The 20,888-nt window shown below is 37.6% G+C and overlaps 1 protein-coding gene across 3 annotated transcripts in view; it reads right to left on the reverse strand.

The window, feature by feature from the left end:
- GNPDA2 (glucosamine-6-phosphate deaminase 2) overlaps positions 1 to 13,441 on the reverse strand; it is a 28,803-nt gene extending 15,362 nt beyond the window's left edge. The window contains exons 1-5 of one of the 3 annotated variants that reach the window (XM_069593052.1): positions 13,256 to 13,409; positions 12,455 to 12,670; positions 10,091 to 10,249; positions 5,691 to 5,792; positions 3,997 to 4,179 (exon numbers count right to left, since the gene is read on the reverse strand). In XM_069593052.1, coding sequence (XP_069449153.1) covers positions 3,997 to 4,179; positions 5,691 to 5,792; positions 10,091 to 10,214 — 409 coding nt within the window. In that variant the 5' untranslated portion in view covers positions 10,215 to 10,249; positions 12,455 to 12,670; positions 13,256 to 13,409. Of the gene's footprint in view, positions 1 to 3,996; positions 4,180 to 5,690; positions 5,793 to 10,090; positions 10,250 to 12,454; positions 12,671 to 13,255 lie in introns of all 3 variants that reach the window. The other 2 variants (XM_069593051.1, XM_069593053.1) reach the window with 2 other exon arrangements.
- Between the last annotated feature and the right edge of the window lie 7,447 nt (positions 13,442 to 20,888).

Genomic DNA, 20,888 nt, shown 5'->3' on the forward strand with positions numbered 1-20,888 from the left:
CTAGTGGTCTCACTGGTGATTTGAGTCATACAGAAGTGTACAGCAAAGCTGAAGTTAACTACAAAGGCTCCTGAGGGAGAGGGGTCAATACATTCCCTTACTGACCATGAGTAATTACCAAAAATTGAACTTCCGGATATAAAACTGTATTTTTAAAATGTTTAGATTTTTTTTTTAAAGCTTTATCAAATTTTCTTTAAAATAATCATCAACTCTAAAAACCATGCTTAATTTTTATTCAATCTTTGAGTCTATACTAAGATATCAACACCCTTAAGAAACATCCCTAAAACCTCTGAGTCCGGGTTGTGTGTCTTCCCTGTGTCTATAGTTCTGTGGGCTAGAAGGTAAACTTCATGAAAGTAAAGACTTTTTTTTCAGTACTATATCCTGATAGAACACATGACACATAGGAGGCCCTCAATAAAACAGATGAATAAATGAAAGGAGGTTGGTATTCTTTGGTATGTTCAGTATAGTTTTTTCCTCCTCCTTCCCTGCTCTGATCCCCTTACAGCAGGGCCTAGATCAATTATAACACCCTATATCTCATCTCTTTTAGGCAGAACTGTTGTAGTCTAGAGATAAGTACTTGTGCTAAGCTGAAACAATCAGAATTTCTCTCTAGAAATCTGAAATTTGACCAAGGGATACAAAAAGAAAGAAGTCATCTAGAGCTGAGGCATTTGATGATAACACTACAGGAAAGGCTCAGGTGAGTCCCTGCTTCAGTGATCTGAAGCTCGTGGTTCTTGTTCTTCTAAAGACGTATTTTTTTCAACTCTAATATCATTTCTGTGAATTACTCCATAATCATCCCAATAAATTCACTTTTGGTCCCATTAGTAGATTACAGTTACTTCCAAATCAAAGGATCTAATCATGTAACTGAAGTAGAGGGTTACAATCTTCCATTGTCTTTTATTTTTACCTTTTAAACACAAATTATCTTAAGATCATTTTAAAGTTAATAATGCATTTAGAATCTATTTGTAGATTTCCATGTTTGTGTATTTTATTGTTGGATCAGAAATTGCATGATACTCCTTATTCTTTCTCCCAACACTCTCTCATCAGAGGAAGAATTTCTGGCAATGTATTTCCTCCTTTCTCCTATCTATAGAGGGATAGGAACTCTTGCTCCGTTTCCTAGGAGTGAGCAATGGTGGGCTACTCTGGAGCTCTTCTCTGGTCTTACTATCTCCAATTCAGAGGGGAGAAGTAGGCAACACCATTCTAGCCTCAAGCCCAACCTGCCATCTCTAATTCAACTTTACCTTCAATAAGGCTGATATTTTGATCCCATTTGGCTCAGTTCTTAGTGTTTTTATTAACCAAACCCTGGAACAAAAGAAGGGTAAGTGGTAAGACCCAGATACCAAGCCTCATCTTGAAAATCCAATGATAACAACCTAGATCAACAAAGGTAAAGAATCAAATGAGATTCTTTCATGAGACACATCCAATAATGGGGTATTCCAAACAGGGAAAAGTCCAAAGAACATGTGATAAGCCAACCCTTCATTCTCTACATACTGTTATACGTCCCTTAGATGATAAATATGAACTGTCAGACCCTGGATTGGCCCATGACTACAGTGAAGGTGTTAATGGAAGAGGAAAGGAAATCTTAGATTTTTTTTTTTTTTTTGCAAGGGGAGAACTACGGGAAGTTTAAGACAAAAACTGTTTAAAAAACAAAATATTAAGTCACTTTTAGTAGTAAGAGTCATTAATAAACATAAATAATTATGATTATGTGCTATTAGTTTCAAAGGGAGAACTAAGGTGGGTTATTTGAGGAAATGCACCAAAAATTTTAGCTAAAAAGAAACAAGAAGTGACTTAAAGCTATGAGGAAAAAAGAAAGTTCTCCTAGAAGTATCTGAAAAGCAAGACTAAACGTTAAACATTACATTAAGCTAAAATATTCTCTGGAAAGTAGGCAAAGGGAAAAAATGGAGTTAAAGAGTTCTTATCAAGTCTTTCCCCCCCAGTAAATTCTATTTCCTGGCATTAAGATCCTAAAGGATTTGTCACAAGAAGCCTTATGTAAGATCAATAAATTAACAGGGAAAAATAAGCCCTCCATTAAAGTAAAAAAAAAAACTATTTATGTTATCCATGTAGTCATTTTTTAATACTTAAGTTTTAATAACTGCTATATCTTTTTGTGTAATGGTATGAGTGAAAAGTCGCTCAGTCATGTCTGACTCTTTGTGACCCCATGGACTATACAGTCCACGGAATTCTCCAGGCCAGAATACTGGAGTGGGTAGCTGTTCTCTTCTCATATAATGGTAAATAAGTGAAAATCCTTCTTGACATAACTGAACAAGATAGGTATATTGTTTTACAGTAATTTTACCTTATTTTGGTATAGAGTTTATAAAATCTAAAGACTACATCAGTAGTGCACACAAACATTTCAAATGTCTACTGCCTTGCCTTGGTATTGGTAGGTTCAAATGACAATTATCCCAGAATTGAGCCATATGGACAAAACTAGAATGCAAATATTTTCCAGGAATACTGAAGTAATATTAGTTTTATTTAAAACATAGATATTTTCTATTTTGAAAAGTAAGAGTCTAACTTGAATTCTTGCTCAAATAAAAACCATCCCCTATATTTAAGGCAGTAATTGATATTCGTTCTGCTGGGTAGACAACAATTTCTTCAAAGAGAAAAACTTCATTCTTGCCAGATAGCCTTAGAGTTAAATCAGTAACACAGCAGGACATTCAATACATTAAGAAAAAATTACTTTGCAAACTATACCTCAGAGACAAAGAGTAGAGTAACACTTAATGGAATGCCAACTGTATACCAAGCACTTCACTAGGCATTTTACACATTATAAAATGGTTAATTCCCATCAATTTTGAAATGGTTAATATTAATCCTATTTTACAAAGGATGAATTATACTTAATTAGTATACTGAACTAATTTACTGAAGTCAATACATTTCCCAAGATCTTACAGATAGTAGGTGGCCAAAACTGGATGCTAGTTTTTGTCTAACTATAAAATCCAATTTTCCTCAAAGGCAACCAAACACCCCAAAAATACCTGACCACCTCAACCATAAGTTAACCTCAATACAGGTCTAATTCATACAATTTTGAGCATCTTCTAATATATCATAAGACATATCTAGATCTAACAGATATGTCTACCTCTAGATATCCAGTGTTAATTTAGAGCTTTTAGTATGTTTAGGTGAATACTAAAGAATCTGGCAAAAAAACAATTTTGGTTTCAGTTTACATAATGTTATACTATTCAGATGCTTCACTGTGATGACAGAAAATTATACTGTCATTACAAAGGTAGAGACTCTTTCACCTCTCTTCAATGGTAGATCAGGAAGACACAACATACACACACAATATACATGGGTGTGTGTGCAAATGTGTACATAGAAATTTTAAGTGGAACTTAATTAAACATTTATTTAGATCTTATTAAGACAATTATAAAGTTCAATTCATACTAGCTAAAGGCTGATGATAAAATCTGACATTCTTGACACATTTCTTGGTGAAATGAAGCAATTTAACGGTCAGTAGAAAAATGTTAAAATCCACCTGTACCATATGCAAACTTTTAGAGATTTAATGCTGTAATTTGATAAGAAACCTGGGTTGGAATTTTAAAGAAACAGTAAAAGAATTAAGAGTATCATTTAGGAAAAGAAACACATCACTCCTTTTCTAAGCTGTGGTAAAGTGTCAGTTCTAAAGAGGTAATTATAAGACTTCAGCAGGGATTAGGAGCTATTTCTCAAGCCACAATTTAAACAATTCCCCCCTGCAACATTAAGATTATTTTTTGATGAATATAAAGTAAAACAGAAATCAATAGCTAAATAAATGGGTATTACAGGCAGTGACAGATGTTCTTTACATTACACAAAGGTAAGTTTTTACTTTAATTTAAAGCACCTAATCCAAGTTCTAACAAATGACTAATGACAAAATGTTTTACGTACCTCCGACAAAAAGATCAATTCCTCCAGCTTCTTTTATTTTCTTTTCAAATGCATCACATTCTGCTTGCAAATCTGTAGCATTCCCATCAAGGATATGAGCATTATTAGGATCTATATCAATATGCTTAAAAAAGTTATTCCACATATAAGAATGGTAGCTTTCAGGATGATTTCTGGGAAGTCCTAAACACAAAGTTAATGAATAAAAATATAACTATTTTCAGAAACAAATCTAAAGTTGACTTTTCTGATTAAGCCACAAATGCTATTTATATATTCTATGCCATATTCAATTTAAAAGCATTTTATATGGAATAAATGCGTATTATGTCAGGCATTATTTTAACCACTGTAAATGTATTAACTCAATCAATGTGTACAACATCTGTGGAAATACTAGCATCAATCTCACTTTATAGATGAACAGAAGCACTGAAAAGCTAAGGCACTCTCCTAGGGTCAGGGAGCTCATGGAGGGCCTGGGACACAGAAGTCTAGTTCATGTGCATTTAATCACTATATTCCACTTCTCAAATACAAAATTTAACTAGTAAGACTGATTTATGTCTTAAATTCAATATAAATTAAGTGGCTGCTGCTGTTAAGTCGCTGTCGTCGTGTCCGACTCTGCGATCCCATAGACGGCAGTCCATTAGGTTCCTCTGTCCCTGGGATTCTCCAGGCAAGAATGCTGGAGTGGGTTGCCATTTCCTTCTCCAATGCATACATGCATGCTAAGTTGCTTCAGTCATGTCCGACTCTATGTGATACTACAGACAGCAGCCCACCAGGCTCCTATGTCCACAGGATTCTCCAGGCAAGAATTCTGGAGTGACTTGCCATTTCCTTCTCCAAATTAAGTGGTTACACAACTGAAATCTTTGTCCATTTTCCTCTTCTGTTATTTCTGTTTGCCTGCAAGGTATACTTAACTATGACAGTTCTTTGGCAATCAAGCTACTGTTAAAAATAAACACCTATAAAATGTAAATGTTAACACAGAGTTCGTATGTTTCCAGTTCAGCAAGTTGTGCTTAGTTGCTCAGTCATGTCCGACTTTTTGTGACCCCATGAACTATAGCCCGCCAGGCTCCTTCTCTATGGGATTCTTCAGGCAAGAATACTGGAGTGGGTTGCTATTTCCTTCTCCAGGGGATCTTCCCAACCCAGGGATCGAACCATCATCTCGTGCGTCTCCTTTACTGTTGGCAGATTGTTTACCCACTGAGCCATCAAGGAAGCACAAGCAAGTTAACAATCAATAAATTATAAAAGCTTCAAGACTACAAATATAAATAGTCTTATATTTGAAAAAATTGTACTAATTACTTTACATACATATTAATTACTTTATCCCCACACTGGTTTTAACTTTGTTTTGAGGGAAAAAGAAAAAGAATGAGAAATGTCAATGAATTGGCTCAAAGTTGATGGAGCCAGGACTGGTAAGTAGCAGCTGAAGATGAGGGCAGAGCTTCTAATTTCCAGTCCCACAGTCCTTCCACTGTGTCATGCTGTCATTACATAAATATAGACATTTTTACATAAGCTTCCAACCCCACTACAAGGTGATACATTACACTCTAGAAATATATTCATTCAAAACAATTTTAAATAATATGTTAATATTCTCAAAATATATTCAATTTAAAATATAACATGTCCAAATAATACATTCAAACAATATAGCTTACCTACATATTCATCCATGTTAAAGGTCTTCACGTATTTAAAAGAAAGGTCTCCATTCTTGTGATATTCTATAAGTTTTTTATAACATCCTAAAGGTGTACTCCCTAAAACAGATAAAGATTCCATTTTCTAACAGTCTAATTTTTAAAAAAGTGTATATTAACTTTATTCTCATCTTAGTTAATAGTATTTTATACATATTAGGCAAATGATTATTAATTTGAATACATATTCAATTAATGAATATATGTTGAACTAGTCTCTTTACAAGATACCCTAAAATTTTAGGAAATCAGAATTTACTGAATAAAGCTGAGAACCTGTCAGCTTAAATTACAGCTTGGAAAATTCTTATATTGTTGGCTATCTGGAATTAATGGTGTATATTCCAAGAGTAGAAACTTCTAGAAAGCACACATTTGAATTCAAAGAAAAATAAACATCCCACTGATAGAGAAAAAATCTTTATCTAGGGAGGGATTTGTAGCACAAACGATATGTAAATAGGTCAAGTGTCGACCATTTAATGAAATCAAAGGGGAAACCAGAGCTGAGTTTAAATATTGCCTCTGCTTTCAAAATAGAAAGTGGCAAGGATTGAGTGAGGAACCTTATCCTTTTTTAACTGGAATTCCTGCTTCTCATTTTGTGTTACTGTCAACAAATATCAGCTAAAATGTATAAAGTAAAATGGTTTCTAGGAAATGGGATCTTGGCTTTGGATACTTCATCTGAGCTCTTAATGTTATTGTTTTATAAATGTGATTCTTTCATATGTTTTACAAAATTAAGATCTGACTGACAAGCGCTCCATGAAATGACACAATAAACATAGGTGAATTCAGCACCTTGTGGATGTTTTTCAAAATTGCTTCATTTTTTTAAACTACAAATTCAAAGACTAAATTGACTGCATTCTTATAACATTCTTACAACTAACAACCTGGCCCACACAATCCTGGTCACAGTACTGGATTTTTAAGCCACCTACCATCACAAAATAAAACACAGACACATAAAGTTTCTATTCAAGAAGCAGGGAGAAGTATGGCAGAACTGAACAGCATCTGGCAAAACAAAACAAACAACCAAAAAACAACAACAACAACCACAAATACAGAAGAAATCTGGAGTAGTAAAAAAAACTGCCTCTCACTTAATATGATAGGATAATAGAAGTAGCTAAATATCACACAGACAGGTTCAGAGAACAGAAGACTAATAGGTTTTCTTAAAGTTAAAACCACAAATTGTTTTAAATTGTCATTAATGATTTAAAATTTATGTTGTCAAACTTTCTAATTCCTTATCAAAGAACTACAGCCCACTAACATGAGACCAGGATAAAAGATGGACAAGTATACTTTTCTTTCTTCCTTTCTAGGAACATAACAAATTTTCTGCGTCTATCTTTTGATGTCAGGAGAAGAGTTATAGGACTCCCTCCATAATTTAAGAGCATATGAAGAAAAATGTAAGAAGTTGTCACAATAGTGATGACAAAAATACATTTATTTTCTACTTTTTAATCAAAGTGGCTGAATAGAAAAAAAAACAATGAAAGATATGATACAGGGTAAACTGGTGAAATAAACTTGACTTTAATATATCTGCTTTGCAATACTCATTTACTAACATAATTATTTCAGTAAGTGTTTACTATGTTTCAGATAAAACAAAGATTAGGACTCTTTCTACCATAGAAGAACTCATAAGATATGGATAGACAAGTACTAAATAACCATAACAGAAGGAAAAATATTATAAAATAAACTATAAGAGACCTGGAGAAGCATAACAAATCAAAGGAGGAAAGACTACAGTCTTGGTTGTTGAAAGGAGGATCAAAAACGGCATTTCAACAGAGTCTTTGAAGAAGAGGTGAAATTCCCACAATCAAAGAAAGGGGTAAGTCTTGACTGAAAATAGAAAAAAGATGGGGGAGAAGGTTCAGAGATGACATCTGTATGCCCACCATGTGCTAGATGCTGCGCTGGTGTTTCCTATGTGAGCTAATGTAAGTCTCACAAGCCTGGGAAACTGGCATCATGTTTCCCATTTTGAAAGTGAAAGAACTGAGTCAAAAAAATTAAGGAATGTGTGAACTATCACACACATGGTAGTGAAGTCAGAGATTTAAGAGATCCTGCCTGGTTCTGGAGCTCACAAAGTTTTTATTATACAGCACATTAGCAACACTAGTGAAAGGAAAGCCAGCAAGACAGGCCTGTTCTTGCAACTACAAGCAGTCTAACTTGCCTACCATGATTCAGTGGAAGGGAATGGTGGGAGTTAAATCTGGGAGGCAGCTCAGGCCCATAGCATGCAGGCCCTTGAATGTTATGCTTGTCAACATCACTTCAATAAATACGTATTGAAGAGATATTCCCCAGGACTGTGCTTGACAGTACTTGTATGGGTGTGCATGCACAGTTGTGTCCGACTCTGTGACCCCATGGGTTGTAGCCTGCCAGGCTGCTCTGTCCATGGCATTTTCCAGGCAAGAATACTGGAGTGGGCTGCCATTTCCTATTCCAGGGGATCTTCTCCACCAAGGAATCAAATCCGAGTCTTCTGTGTCTCTTGCACTGGCAGACAGAGATTCTTTACCAATGTGCCACCTGGGAAGCCCCAGAATTGTGCTTGGTGCAGCATAATTATAATACAGCATGTTATTTACAATTACAGAAATGTATGCTCACATTTCAAAAGCACAGGAGTGAGGATGGTGCATGATTAACACCATCAATGGTCAATGAAGGAGAAAAGAGAAAAATGTTAACAGAAGTTTTTCAGAGATCAACCCTTGGCAGGTGTATTACTAAGCAGTTATACTATCCAAAATAAAGCAAAAGGGTTGTATATTTAAATACACACAAAAAATGTTTAGCATTGCTAGTGTTTATGACTCTGAAGTCTTTCTGTCCCCACACTCAAATTACTGTTTATTGCTTCACAATTAACACAGAGTGATTAAGGCAGCTAGTCTGAGCATGGCCTAGGTTCATACAAGGCAAACTGATACAGAGGTCTTGTTTAATCACTGCAGCTCACATATCAAAACTGTGGGTGTTAAAGGGCCCACTTCCAGTGTACAAAATTAAAAAAAAAAATCGCTCTTTGCCATTCTCACCAAGAACTACTTCCATGGACCAAAAAAACAAAACAACAAACAAAAATAACAACTTGGTGAGTCAGAGTACCTTTCATGGAAATTATGCAAGTGAAAAAAATTATGATTGTAGCTTTTATGGGTTGACATGTATGGGGGAAGGAGAAAAAGGAGAAAATACTGTTTAAATAAAACACATTTATGAGAATCTTAAAGTTATATAGTGTTTACAGTATATAAAGGACTTGCTCTCATATGAGCTGAAAAACAACTTTGTAAGCTATAATTTCCTTACTTTCATTAGGTAAGGAAAACAAAAATCAGGGTGTAGAATAAATGCCCTGCAGTCATCAAAACAATAACAGTTCTCATCCCAGAACCAATACTCTTTTCTATGGAAGTCAAAACATCAAATAAAAGTACCATGGTATCAGTGACACTTGGTTATTTTTAAAGAAAAAACCTTAACAGAGAACTAAATCCAGCAAAATATATAATTAATGCTTATGTTCCTTCTGTCATGAACACATCAGTCTTCACTTTTTCACTTATAGTATTTATAAAATAGAAAGAAAATAATCACAGAAATAGCAAAGAGCTAATAAGATGATATGGAGAAGGAAATGGCAATCCTCTCCAGTACTCCTGCCTGGAAAATTCCATGGATGGGGGAGCCTGGTAGGCTACAGTCCACAGGGTCGCAAAGAGTCAGACACGACTGAGGGACTTCACTTTCTTTCTTCCATAGTTCCCTTTTGGAGAAGGAAATGGCAACCCACTCCAGTGTCCCTGCCTGGAGAATCCCATGAACAGACAGTCTATGGGGTTGCAACGGACATGACTAAGCAACTAACACACACACACACACACACAATAAGATGATACGAGGTAAAATTAAGAGGCAATAGGACATACTTTAGGTACCTCTTAATGATCAATGAGAAAGCTAATCTCCCAAGAAATTTCTTGAATCGTGAAAGCAACCCCTCTAAATACAAGCAAAAAACTACTAGGAAAAAGGGACAAAAAAATATCGTGACCCCTTACTTGAGCTATATTTCTGTATTTCCTTTTGCATTCTGGAGTGGTAGATGAGTCAGAATTTTAACCAAGAAAATAGTAATGGAATTTAGATACTAGATATGGAGAATCTATATCTATATATTTGACTTTATATGCTAATATGTTAAATCAGTGATATGACAAGAAATAAAAAGGAAACATTCTACCAAGGAAAATCCTTCAATCTCAGAACCTTGAGTATCTAACATGGAAAAAATGGTATATTACCTGTTGGCAAACCCAGTGTAAAATATCTGTCTTGTCCAGGTCTGAACTGAATGATCCGATTACAGATATATTTGGCTGCCCATTCACTAGCCAAGTCATAGTTATCAAGAATTACAAGCCTCATTATGGTGACGCACAGCTTCCAGGACAAGTTCAAACCTGAGAAAATTTCATTGTAGAGCACTTTAAGTAATTAGCAGATAGTCAAACAGAAGCATAATACACTGATGGCTTTAAAAAGGATATTACTTAAGAAAGACATGCATGTATACAAATACAATCTGTACTTTTAAAATAGCAGTAATAGCTGCTCTCTACTGAACAGACTTCAGGTGCTGGGCAGTGGGCTAAGTCAATTAAGTATAAATATTAACCCTTACGACAAGCTTCTAAGGTAAATACAATGTCCAGTTTCAGATGAGTAAAGGGACTGACACAATTTAAGTTCACATACTTGTTAAGTGACAAAGTCAAATTTTTTATCAAGGCAAATTTACCATAAAGACATCACACTGCAGTCTCCACAGGGATACTATATAAAGCAACATAAAACAAATCTAAAGGCAAACAAAGCAGCACTCAGTTATTGATTGCAAGTTAATGGCAGTAATGATTACTCAGCACCTTATGCGTTACTTACTAAAATCCAGAACTCTCCCTATGAATGATGTAATAACCAAACCTCTCTTCTGGTAAATAATGTTTTTATAAAAGTAACACCTGCACTTTAAAACATTTCAATCAATACAGAAAGGTACAAAGAATTTGAAAAAAAAAAAAAAAGAAAAGAAAAAAAGACCCAAATCCTGCCACCTCGAAATAAAGTTCATTACTATTAGGTATACATCATTCCATACATCTATATAATGCACATATACAAATGGGATGTATAGAAATTTCTAACCATGGTATCATACTAGACATTCTATTTTTAACAAAAAGCACTTAATTTTCTGCCTTCAACAGAAGCAAAACTAAATAAAGTTAACTAAAAACACTGCACATCTCCAGGCAAAATAATTCTTCACAAAAAGCAATTTCAGTTCCTAGAAGAATATTATAAGGTTAAGAAAAAATATTATACAAATTTTAAGAGAGAGGAGTCACTTTAAAACTGTATGATTCCATTTTGGACAATATGGCTTGACCTGCTACCATGAAATACGTGAAAATTGTTTTCTTCTACTTCTGCCCACCCCCTGATTTCTGTAAGATGTGTTATTTTTATATTGTCTAGATTTATAACATTTACACTGTGCTTTCAACCATAATTTCCAGATTTTAATTCTTAGTTTTGTATTTAAATGGATGTTACACCAATTCTTTCACAAACTGCTTCAGCAGTCCTGAATGCTGAATTCAAACTTTACATACAGTAGTAAATCAAATTCTTTACATTGGTGGGAATAGGAGGTCTTATAATAATGAATACACTGAATCTAAATATGTCCTTAGGAACATATGATTTAGAAATCTGGCATAACAAAAACTTACAATCGCCGTGATCTAGAATTCTGGCACAGTAATGAGATAAACAACATTTACAAACAATAATTCACACAGTAAGTCCAACAAATGGACTTAATTCAGTCCAGGAAATGGACTTGGCCTCTATTTAAACTCATTAATAACCTAGTGGCAGAAACTACTTCAAAGTTACACCAAGGAATCAGAAACATTTCCAAGCTGTTTTCACCATCAAGAAATAAAATTATTTCTAATAAGAATATTCAGCAAAATGACTACTGATAAAAAGAGATTAAAAAAAAAACCTGTAAGGTGAGAAGGAGGAAATGTCATGAGAGTTTTGGGGGCATGCTATTTCTTTTCTCAGTTCAACACACTTGTGAGGGAGGGCCTATTAAATACTAAGCACTCAGCTCTGTAGACACATAAATGACTAAGATAAAGATCCTACTATCAAAGGGCTTAGACTCACTTAATAGTCTCTGGTATATTAAAAGAACTTATCATCCTCATTCTTCAGATATAGAAAACTGCAACTCAGAAGTTTATTACTGAAGTTATAAAGCTATTAAGCGGTGGAGGGTCTATCTGACTGAAAGACACGTGCTCTGCAAAAGTGTCTTATAAGGAAGAATCACTTAGGATCCCTGTTAGAAAGATTCCCAGGACCTGTCCCTGGACATAGTGTTGCAAAAGATCTGGAACGGGATCCAGGGAATCTGCACTTACACAAATATCACAGGTGATTCTCACAATCAGGATAAATTTGGAAAAGAACATCATACACGATGACTTCATTGTACAGAGGTTCAAGTAAGCCCTTCAGACCAAGTACATTGTTTCCTTAAACTCTTCCGTGTGCCCAGAGTTCACTTCCAAAAGTCCCAAATGAATCACCTGAGAAAAGTTGAATGTTTTTGCCACATGTGTTCAGATTTTTAAATGTGTCTTTTCCCAGTTTTCGCCAATCCTCAGAGATCCAAACGGATGCGGTCCTCCACCATCCTCTAGCATCTTGACTCTACAGCACTCAGAAAATGACACAGCAACACCTCTGTCCTCATCTTTCTCAGGTGCTGATTCACTTTGGGTGTGCATCCCTTCGACAAAGAGCTGACAAACACAAACCTCAGAACTTTAAAGCTGGGTGGGAACTCCTGCACAACTTCGGTTACACAGCTATTTTATTAGTATCTATACTAGAATCTGGAATCTAAGCTTCCAGAATCCCTGCTATGCGTTTTTCCCCTACCACACACTACACCTGACCTCAAAGAACCTCTGAAGCCCGGCCTGGAAGGAGGCCCTCTGGGAACGGAGGGTCCAGTCCCGACGAGGGGCCAGAAAAAGCAGCGAAGGCTGTGGACCCCGCCCCGGAAGGCGAAGGCTGCAAATCCAACCTCACCTGCCCGGCTGCTGGGCCCATCACTCCGCAAACCATAATGAATGCAAATGAGGATGACTATCGCGCAATTGTAACAAGTGTCAGGGGAGGCCCCCTCCCGGAGGCTCAGTTCCGAAGAGGATAACCATAAGTTAGAGGGAGACAAGGGTAGGGAACACTACGGCCCTCGCCTCGAGGCTTCCGGGAACCCCATCCGCCCGGCGTCCACGTCTCCGCATAAAGCCCACCGGTGGAGGCAACGACCAGGCAGGTCCCCGCCCGACTCCCTTCTTGGTCCTTCCCCGTGGGCTCACCTGTTGACTCACTGGCTCTTCCGACGCTGGAACAGCTAGAACAACCAACACCCACCAACCCCGAGCGACCCCAGCCGGCGCGTGTAGCGCGGAGCCTCAGGACCCGGATGTAAACCCAGGCGCACAGGAGACAGCGGCGCGTCCCGCGAATCCTGCGCATGCGCGCGCCTCACGCTTGCTAGGGATGTGCCGAATAGAGGTCCTTGTGCGTTGCGCCAGACAGGAAGCCTTTGCTTACGTGAGTTTCCAGTTCCTGAAGCATCGCTTAGACGGTGCTCGTTTTTTTCACCTTTCAAGGGTTGACTGGCAGTAAGTTCTTTGGGTTTATGAGATTTAGCACATAGGACTGCAGTGCTCATGCATAAGCATTTATAGTAAATAGCAGTATGGATTCATGTCTCTCTTACCCCAGGCTATTGAGTGTGTACTCTGCAAGCACAGTGACATCTAAGCGCTTGTTATCAGTAAGCTCATCAAAGTTAAATTGGATATGCTGCAGAAAGGCAAGCCTTGGAGCGGCTCAGTACGCCTAAACTTCAAAAGGAGACTGATGAAGTACAAACTTGTGCTAAGTTTCTAATAAAGGGGTAGAGGAAGCAGAATCTGATTTGAGCTCATTATCGTAGATCTTTGTTCATGAGGGGAATGGAAGGAAGCGGGGCTGGGAAAGTTATTGTTAAGAAAGCAACACTCAAAAGAAAGGTCTTGTGGCTTCATTAGGACCCATTAGAAACAGTGCTTAGAGTTATGTTAGGAACTAAAATCTGATTACCATTATCAGCATGGGGTGACAGGCAGACTCAAGTTTCCTTGGACGCTGCAAAGTTAAGACAAATGTTCCCAGATTCCTTATCTGAACTTCTGCACCTGAGCTGCGAATCCAACTTGTACCTCTGGGTCAAATGAATCCCTCTGGCTCACATTTTTAAGGCAAGAGTGTTGGTGGTGGTTTAGTCTCTAAGTCCTGTCCAGCTGTGTGTGATTCCATGGACTGTTGCCTGCCAGGCTCCTCTGTCCAAGGAATTTTTCCAGACAAGAATGCTGTAGCAGGATGTGATTTACTGCTTCAGGGGATCTTCTCTCAGGGATTGAACCTGGGTCTCCTCCATTGCAGGTGGATTGTTTCCCTACTGAGCCACCAGGGCAAAGAGCAGATTGTTCTGTTCTCAGATAAGCACTATAGTCGAGTTAGCTTACAAAAGCTGTTGTTAACACCTCCCCAGTATTATAATTTATCATCTAATAAAAATCAATTTTGTATCCAGTGTAGTAAAAAAAAAAAAAAAACACCTGCAAATAATAAAAAGAGCCTTGCAGAAAATATTATTGGAACATAAACGAGTAATTGTGAAATTTATTCTTTCTCAGTAGTTTTACTTTTTCATGCTTTTCCATCACTAGAAAAAAGTTCTGTCTCTGCTATTAGTGCTTGACAATCATTACTTCTGCTTTGATTGCACAATCATGTCCTGTCTTCCTTTTCAAGTGTGTGTTTCTCACCTCTTGCAAGGCATATGCGATTTTATTGTATAAGATTAAAATAATGTTACTGCCATTAAAAGCAAAATATGTAAAACTAAACAGAGAAACTGTTTTGGCAAAGACAGGAACATTTGTCCATTCAATAAATATTTACTGATTATGTGGTTTTGTGCCAGACACCAGCATGAGAGGACAGACATACAGTCCTTGCTTTTTGTGAACTAAGAGCCTTGTGGGGATACAGACATCACCCAGCAAATCCTAATAAGGGAAAGTAGTCTGAGAGTACTGAGTAGCCATGGGACTTTAATGGAGACGTTCCTTTGTGTTTGGGGACGACTTGGTCATAGAAAGGACCTGTGTCTTGTCCTCCAAATAAAGCCCCAGACAATGACAATAGAAAGGTACCCTGAACCAAGGTTTAGGATGAAAAATTTGGTAGGAAAGTTCTCACAGGTTGTCACCCAGCAAAAGTGACAGACTTAACAGTGGCATATATGAGCAGACTATAAAGGTGACTATGTGGGTGACAGGAAAAAATGCCTGATGACAGCCCTGGTCTACTCCAGGTTACAGAAAGACGCATCAGACAGCAGTCATCTCGTGGTCGTGAGTAGCTGACATGGACCTGAAATAGGGATTCAACATGTACCAATGGAGGGCAATGGACAAAAGCTGTTTTGGCAGACACCAATTGGGATATATACTTTAGACAAAAACACACAGAAAGAGATGCCTATCGTTTGCAGTTGGTGTCAGAGAAGAGAAAATAGCCCCAGAACAGATACCTTTATGGACGTAGACACCAGGAGTCTCCCCACCTTAGGTGTCATCCTGAGTCAAAGGTGGGGAAGATGGATATTCTGAAGTGATAGAATTTACACTTAAAATGTCTAAACAAGGAAACACTGAAACAATGAAATGAACCCGAAAATAACTTTTAAGTTGCCTGGTCTCATGAGAATGGGATTGAGAGAAAGTTTTAGGTAAAAGTTATTTAACACATTGAAACTGTATATTATATAGATATATCACAGAAAAATAAGAAATGGCACGTTGGTATTTATGGCCTATGAAATTTTTTATATTCTAAAGAATGTTTTAGCAATGTGTACCCTGATCAGATTTGTATGTAAAACAACAGTCCCCCTGTATGGGTGTAAAGAACAGATTGAAGTTGGGTCAGAAATAGGTCAGCGAAATCTGGATTTTTCCAGGAAGCATACAGAAAAGGACCCTATAATCTCAGAAAATACAAAGGTCTTCAGGCAGGAAAGTAAAAGGCATGCATATGGAATTCTGGATAACTTCCATGTAGCTGAGAGTAGGATGTATTTCAAACATGAGAGAAAAATGAATCTGGAAAGAGAGATGGAGGACAAATGAAGTACCCTGTAGGCTATGCCTGGAAATTGGACTTCATATTGTAAGCAGTGGAGAACAACTTAAGCTTTATGAAATGTAGCAGGAGACTAGAATATTGTGTGTTAGGAAGAAGGAAGTAGAATGGGTGGGGATTCTATTTTAGTCATAAAAATCCAGATACAAAAAAGATTCTAGGCTCATTTTGTATTTTCTCTGCCCCAGCACTGGTACTAGGCATTTCACTAATGACCGATAATTTTTAGTTTTAGTTTGTTTTGGTATTTTATCAAGAATATAATACTTGCCAAACACTGCCTGAATCTATTAAAATGACAGTTTGGTTTACCAGTTTACTCTGCTAGTGAATTATGGTGATTGGTTTTTTAATGTTAAATATACTATGCATTGCTGAGATAAAACCAGGCATGGTTTTTCTTGGTCACGGTTATGGAAGCAACTAAATTTTTAGCTGTAAAGATTGTTTTAACAAATGTTTCTTTCCCTATGAAAGGTCAGTTGCTCAGTCCTGTCCGACTCTTTGAGACCCCATAGACTACAGTACACCAGACCTCATCAACTCCTGGGGTTTACTCAAACTCATGTCCATTAAGTCAGTGATGCCATCCAACCATCTCGTCCTCTGTAATCCCCTTCTCCTCCTGCCTTCAATTTTTCTCAGCATCAGGATCTTTTCAAATGAGTCAGTTCTTTGCATCAGGTGGCCAAAGTATTGGAGTTTCAGCTTCAGCATCAGTCCTTCCAGTGGATATTCAGGACTTCCTTTAGGATGGACTGGTTGGCTCTCCTTGCAGTCCAAGGGACTCTCAAGAGTCTTCTCCAACACCACAATTCAAAAGCACCAATTCTTCGGAGCTCAGCTTTCATTATAGTCCAACTCTCACATCCAAACATGACTACTGGGAAAACCATAGCTTTGACTAGAAGGACCTTTGTTGGCAAAGTAATGTTTCTGCTTTTTAATATGCTATCTAGTTTGGTCATAACTTTTCTTCCAAGGAGCAAGCGTCTCTAATTTCATGCAGTCTCATCTGCCGTGATTTTGGAGCCCAGAAAAATAAAGTCTGACACTGTTTCCATTGTTTCCCCATCTATTTGCCATGAAGTGATGGGCCCAGATACCATGATCTTAGTTTTCTTAGTTTTAAGCCTTTTCTACTCTCCTCTTTCACTTTCATCAAGAGGCTCTTTAGTTCTTCTTCTCTTTCTGTGATAAGGGTGGTGTCATCTGCATATCTGAGGTTATTGGTATTTCTCCCAGCAATCTTGATTTCAGCTTGTGCTTCATCCAGCCCTGCATTTTGCATGATGTACTCTGCATATAAGTTAAAGAAGCAGGGTGACAATATGCAACCTTGACGTACTCCTTTCCTGATTTGGAACCAGTCTGTTGTTCCAGTTCTAACTGTTACTTCTTGATCTGCATACAGATTTCTCAAGAGGCAGGTTGATATTCCCATCTCTTGAAGAATTCTCCACAGTTTGTTGTGATCCACACAGTCAAAGTCTTTGGCATAGTCAATAAAGATGAAGTAGATGTTTTTGTGAAACTCTCTTGCTTTTTCAATGATCCAGTGATGTCGACAATTTGATCTTTGGTTCCTCTGCCTTTTCTAAATTCAGCTTGAACATCTGGAAGTTCATGGTTCACATTCTGTTGAAGCCTGGCTTGGAGAATTTCTTTTTTTTGCTCCAAACCTCTTTTATTTTTTAAATTTAATTAAAAAATTTTAATATCAAATTCATTTTTGGGGGGTATAGCTGATTAACAATGTTGTGATAGTTTTAGGTGAACAGTGAACACATTCCGTCATACACGTACATGTATCCATTCTCCCACAAACCCGCCTCCCATCCAAGCTAGCACATAACATTGAGCAGAGTTACATGTTCTATACAACAGGTTTTTGTTGGCTATCCATTTTAAATATAGCGGAGTGTACCTGACCTTCCCAAAGTCCTTAACTATCCCTTCCCTGCAGCAATCACGAGTTAGTTTTCTGTGTCTATGAGTCTGTTTCTGTTTTGTAATTAGGTTCATCTGTATCATTTCTTTTTCTTTTTTTAAAATTTTTATTTTTACTTTATTTTACTTTACAATACTGTATTGGTTTTGCCATACATTGACATGAATCCACCACGGGTGTACATGAGTTCCCAAACATGAACCCCCCTCCCACCTCCCACCCCATATCATCTCTCTGGATCATGCCCATGCACCAGCCCCAAGCATCCTGTATCCTGCATCAAACATAGACTGGTGATTCGTTTCTTACATGATAGTATACATGTTTCAATGCCATTCTCCCAAATCATCCCACCCTCTCCCTCTCCCTCAGAGTCCAAAAGTCCGCTCTACACATCTGTGTCTCTTTTGCTGTCTCACATACAGGGTCATCATTACCATCTTTCTAAATTCCATATATATGTGTTAGTATACTGTATTGGTGTTTTTCTTTCTGGCTTACTTCACTCTGTATAATAGGCTCCAGTTTCATCCATCTCATTAGAACTGATTCAAAAGTATTCTTTTTAATGGCTGAGTAATACTCCATTGTGTATATGTACCACAGCTTTCTTATCCATTCATCTGCTGATGGACATCTAGGTTGTTTCCATGTCCTAGCTATTATAAACAGTGCTGCGATGAACATTGGGGTACATGTGTCTCTTTCAATTCTGGTTTCCTCGGTGTGTATGCCCAGCAGTGGGATTGCTGGGTCATAAGGCAGTTCTATTTGCAATTTTTTAAGGAATCTCCACACTGTTCTCCATAGTGGCTGTACTAGTTTGCATTCCCACCAACAGTGTAAGAGGGTTCCCTTTTCTCCACACCCTCTCCAGCATTTATTGCTGCAGACTTTTGGATCGCAGCCATTCTGACTGGTGTGAAGTGGTACCTCATTGTGGTCTTGATTTGCATTTCTCTAATAATGAGTGATGTTGAGTATCTTTTCATGTGTTTGTTTGGCTTGGAGAATTTTGAGCATTACTTTGCTAGCGTGTGAGATGAGTGCAGTTATGCAGTAGTTTGAGCATTTTTTCGCCTTTCTTTGTGATTGGAATGAAAACTGACCTTTTCCAGTCCTGTGGCCACTGCTGAGTTTTCCAGGTTTGCTGGCATATTGAGTGCAGCAGTTTCACAGCATCATCTTTTAGGATTTGAAATAGCTCAACTGGAATTCCATCACCTCCACTAGCTTTGTTCGTAGTGATGCTTTCTAAGGCTCACTTAAGTTTGCATTCCAAGATGTCTGGCTATAGGTGAGCAATCACGCCATTGTGATTGTGAAGATCTTTTTTGCATAGTTCTTCTGTGTATTCTTGCCACCTCTTCTTAATATCTTCTATTTCTGTTAGGTCTACAACATTTCTGTCCTTTATCGAGCCCATCTTTGCATGAAATGTTCCCTTGGTGTCTCTAATTTTCATGAGAGATCTCCAATCTTTCCCATTCTATTGTTTTCCTCTATTTCTTTGCATTGATCACTGAGGAAGGCTTTCTTATCTCTTCTTGCTATTCTTTGGAACTCTGCATTCGAATGGGTATATCTTTCCTGTTCTCCTTTGCCTTTTGCTTCTCTTCTTTTCACAGCAATTTGTAAGGCCTCCTAAGATAATCATTTTGCCTTTTTGTCTTTGTTTTTCTGGAGGATGGTCTTGATCCCTGCCTCCTGTACAATGTCATGAACCTCCATCCATAGTTCTTTAGGTACTCTGCCTATCAGATCTAATCCCTTGAATCTATTTGTAAGGGATTTGATTTAGGTCATACCTGAATGTCTTAGAGGTTTTTTCCCTACTTTCTTCAATTTAAATCTGAATTTGGCAATAAGGATTTTATGATCTGAGCCACTGTCAGCTCTTGGACTTGTTTTTGCTGACTGTATAGAGCTTCTCCATCTTTGGCTACAAAGAATATAGTCAATCTGATTTTGGTATTGACCATCTGGTGATGTTCATGTGTAGAGTCTTCTCTTGTGTTGTTGGAAGAGGGTGTTTGCTATGACCAGTGCGTTCTCTTAGCAAACCTCTATTAGCCTTTGCCCTGCTTCATTCTGTGCTCCAAGGCCAAATTTGCCTGTTAGTCCAGGTATTTCTTGACTTCCTACTTTTGCCTTCCAGTCCTATATAATGAAAAGGATATCTTTTTTGGGTGTTAGTTAAAGAAGGTCTTGTATGTCTTCACCGAATTGTTCAGCTTCTTCAGCATTACTGGTCGGGGCATAGACTTGGATTACTGTGGTATTGAATGGTTTGCCTTAGAAACGAACAAAGATCATTCCATTGGTTTTGAGATTGCATCCAAGTACTGCATTTCTGACTCTTGTTGACTGTGATGGCTACTCCATTTCTTCTAAGAGATTCTTGCCCACAGTACTAGATATAATGGTCATCTGAGTTAAATTCACCCATTCTAGTCCATTTTAGTTCGCTCATTTCTAAAATATCAATGTTCACTTCTGCCATCTCCTGTTTGACCACTTCCAATTTGCCTTGATTCATGGACCTGACATTCCAGGTTCCTATGCAGTATTGCTCTTTATAGCATTGGACTTTACTTCCATCACCAGTCACATCTACAACTGGGTGATGTTGTTGCTTTGACTCTATCTCTTAATTTTTTCTGGAGTTATTTCTCCACTGATCTCCAGTAGCATATTGGGCACCTACCAACCTGGGGAGTTCATCTTTCAGTGTCCTGTCTTTTTGCCTTTTCATACCCCCTGTTCATACCCAGGGGGTTTCATGAACCTCCCTGTTCATG

The sequence above is a fragment of the Ovis canadensis genome, chromosome 6, assembly GCF_042477335.2.
Source record: "Ovis canadensis isolate MfBH-ARS-UI-01 breed Bighorn chromosome 6, ARS-UI_OviCan_v2, whole genome shotgun sequence".
NCBI classification, from domain to species: Eukaryota; Metazoa; Chordata; class Mammalia; order Artiodactyla; family Bovidae; genus Ovis; species Ovis canadensis.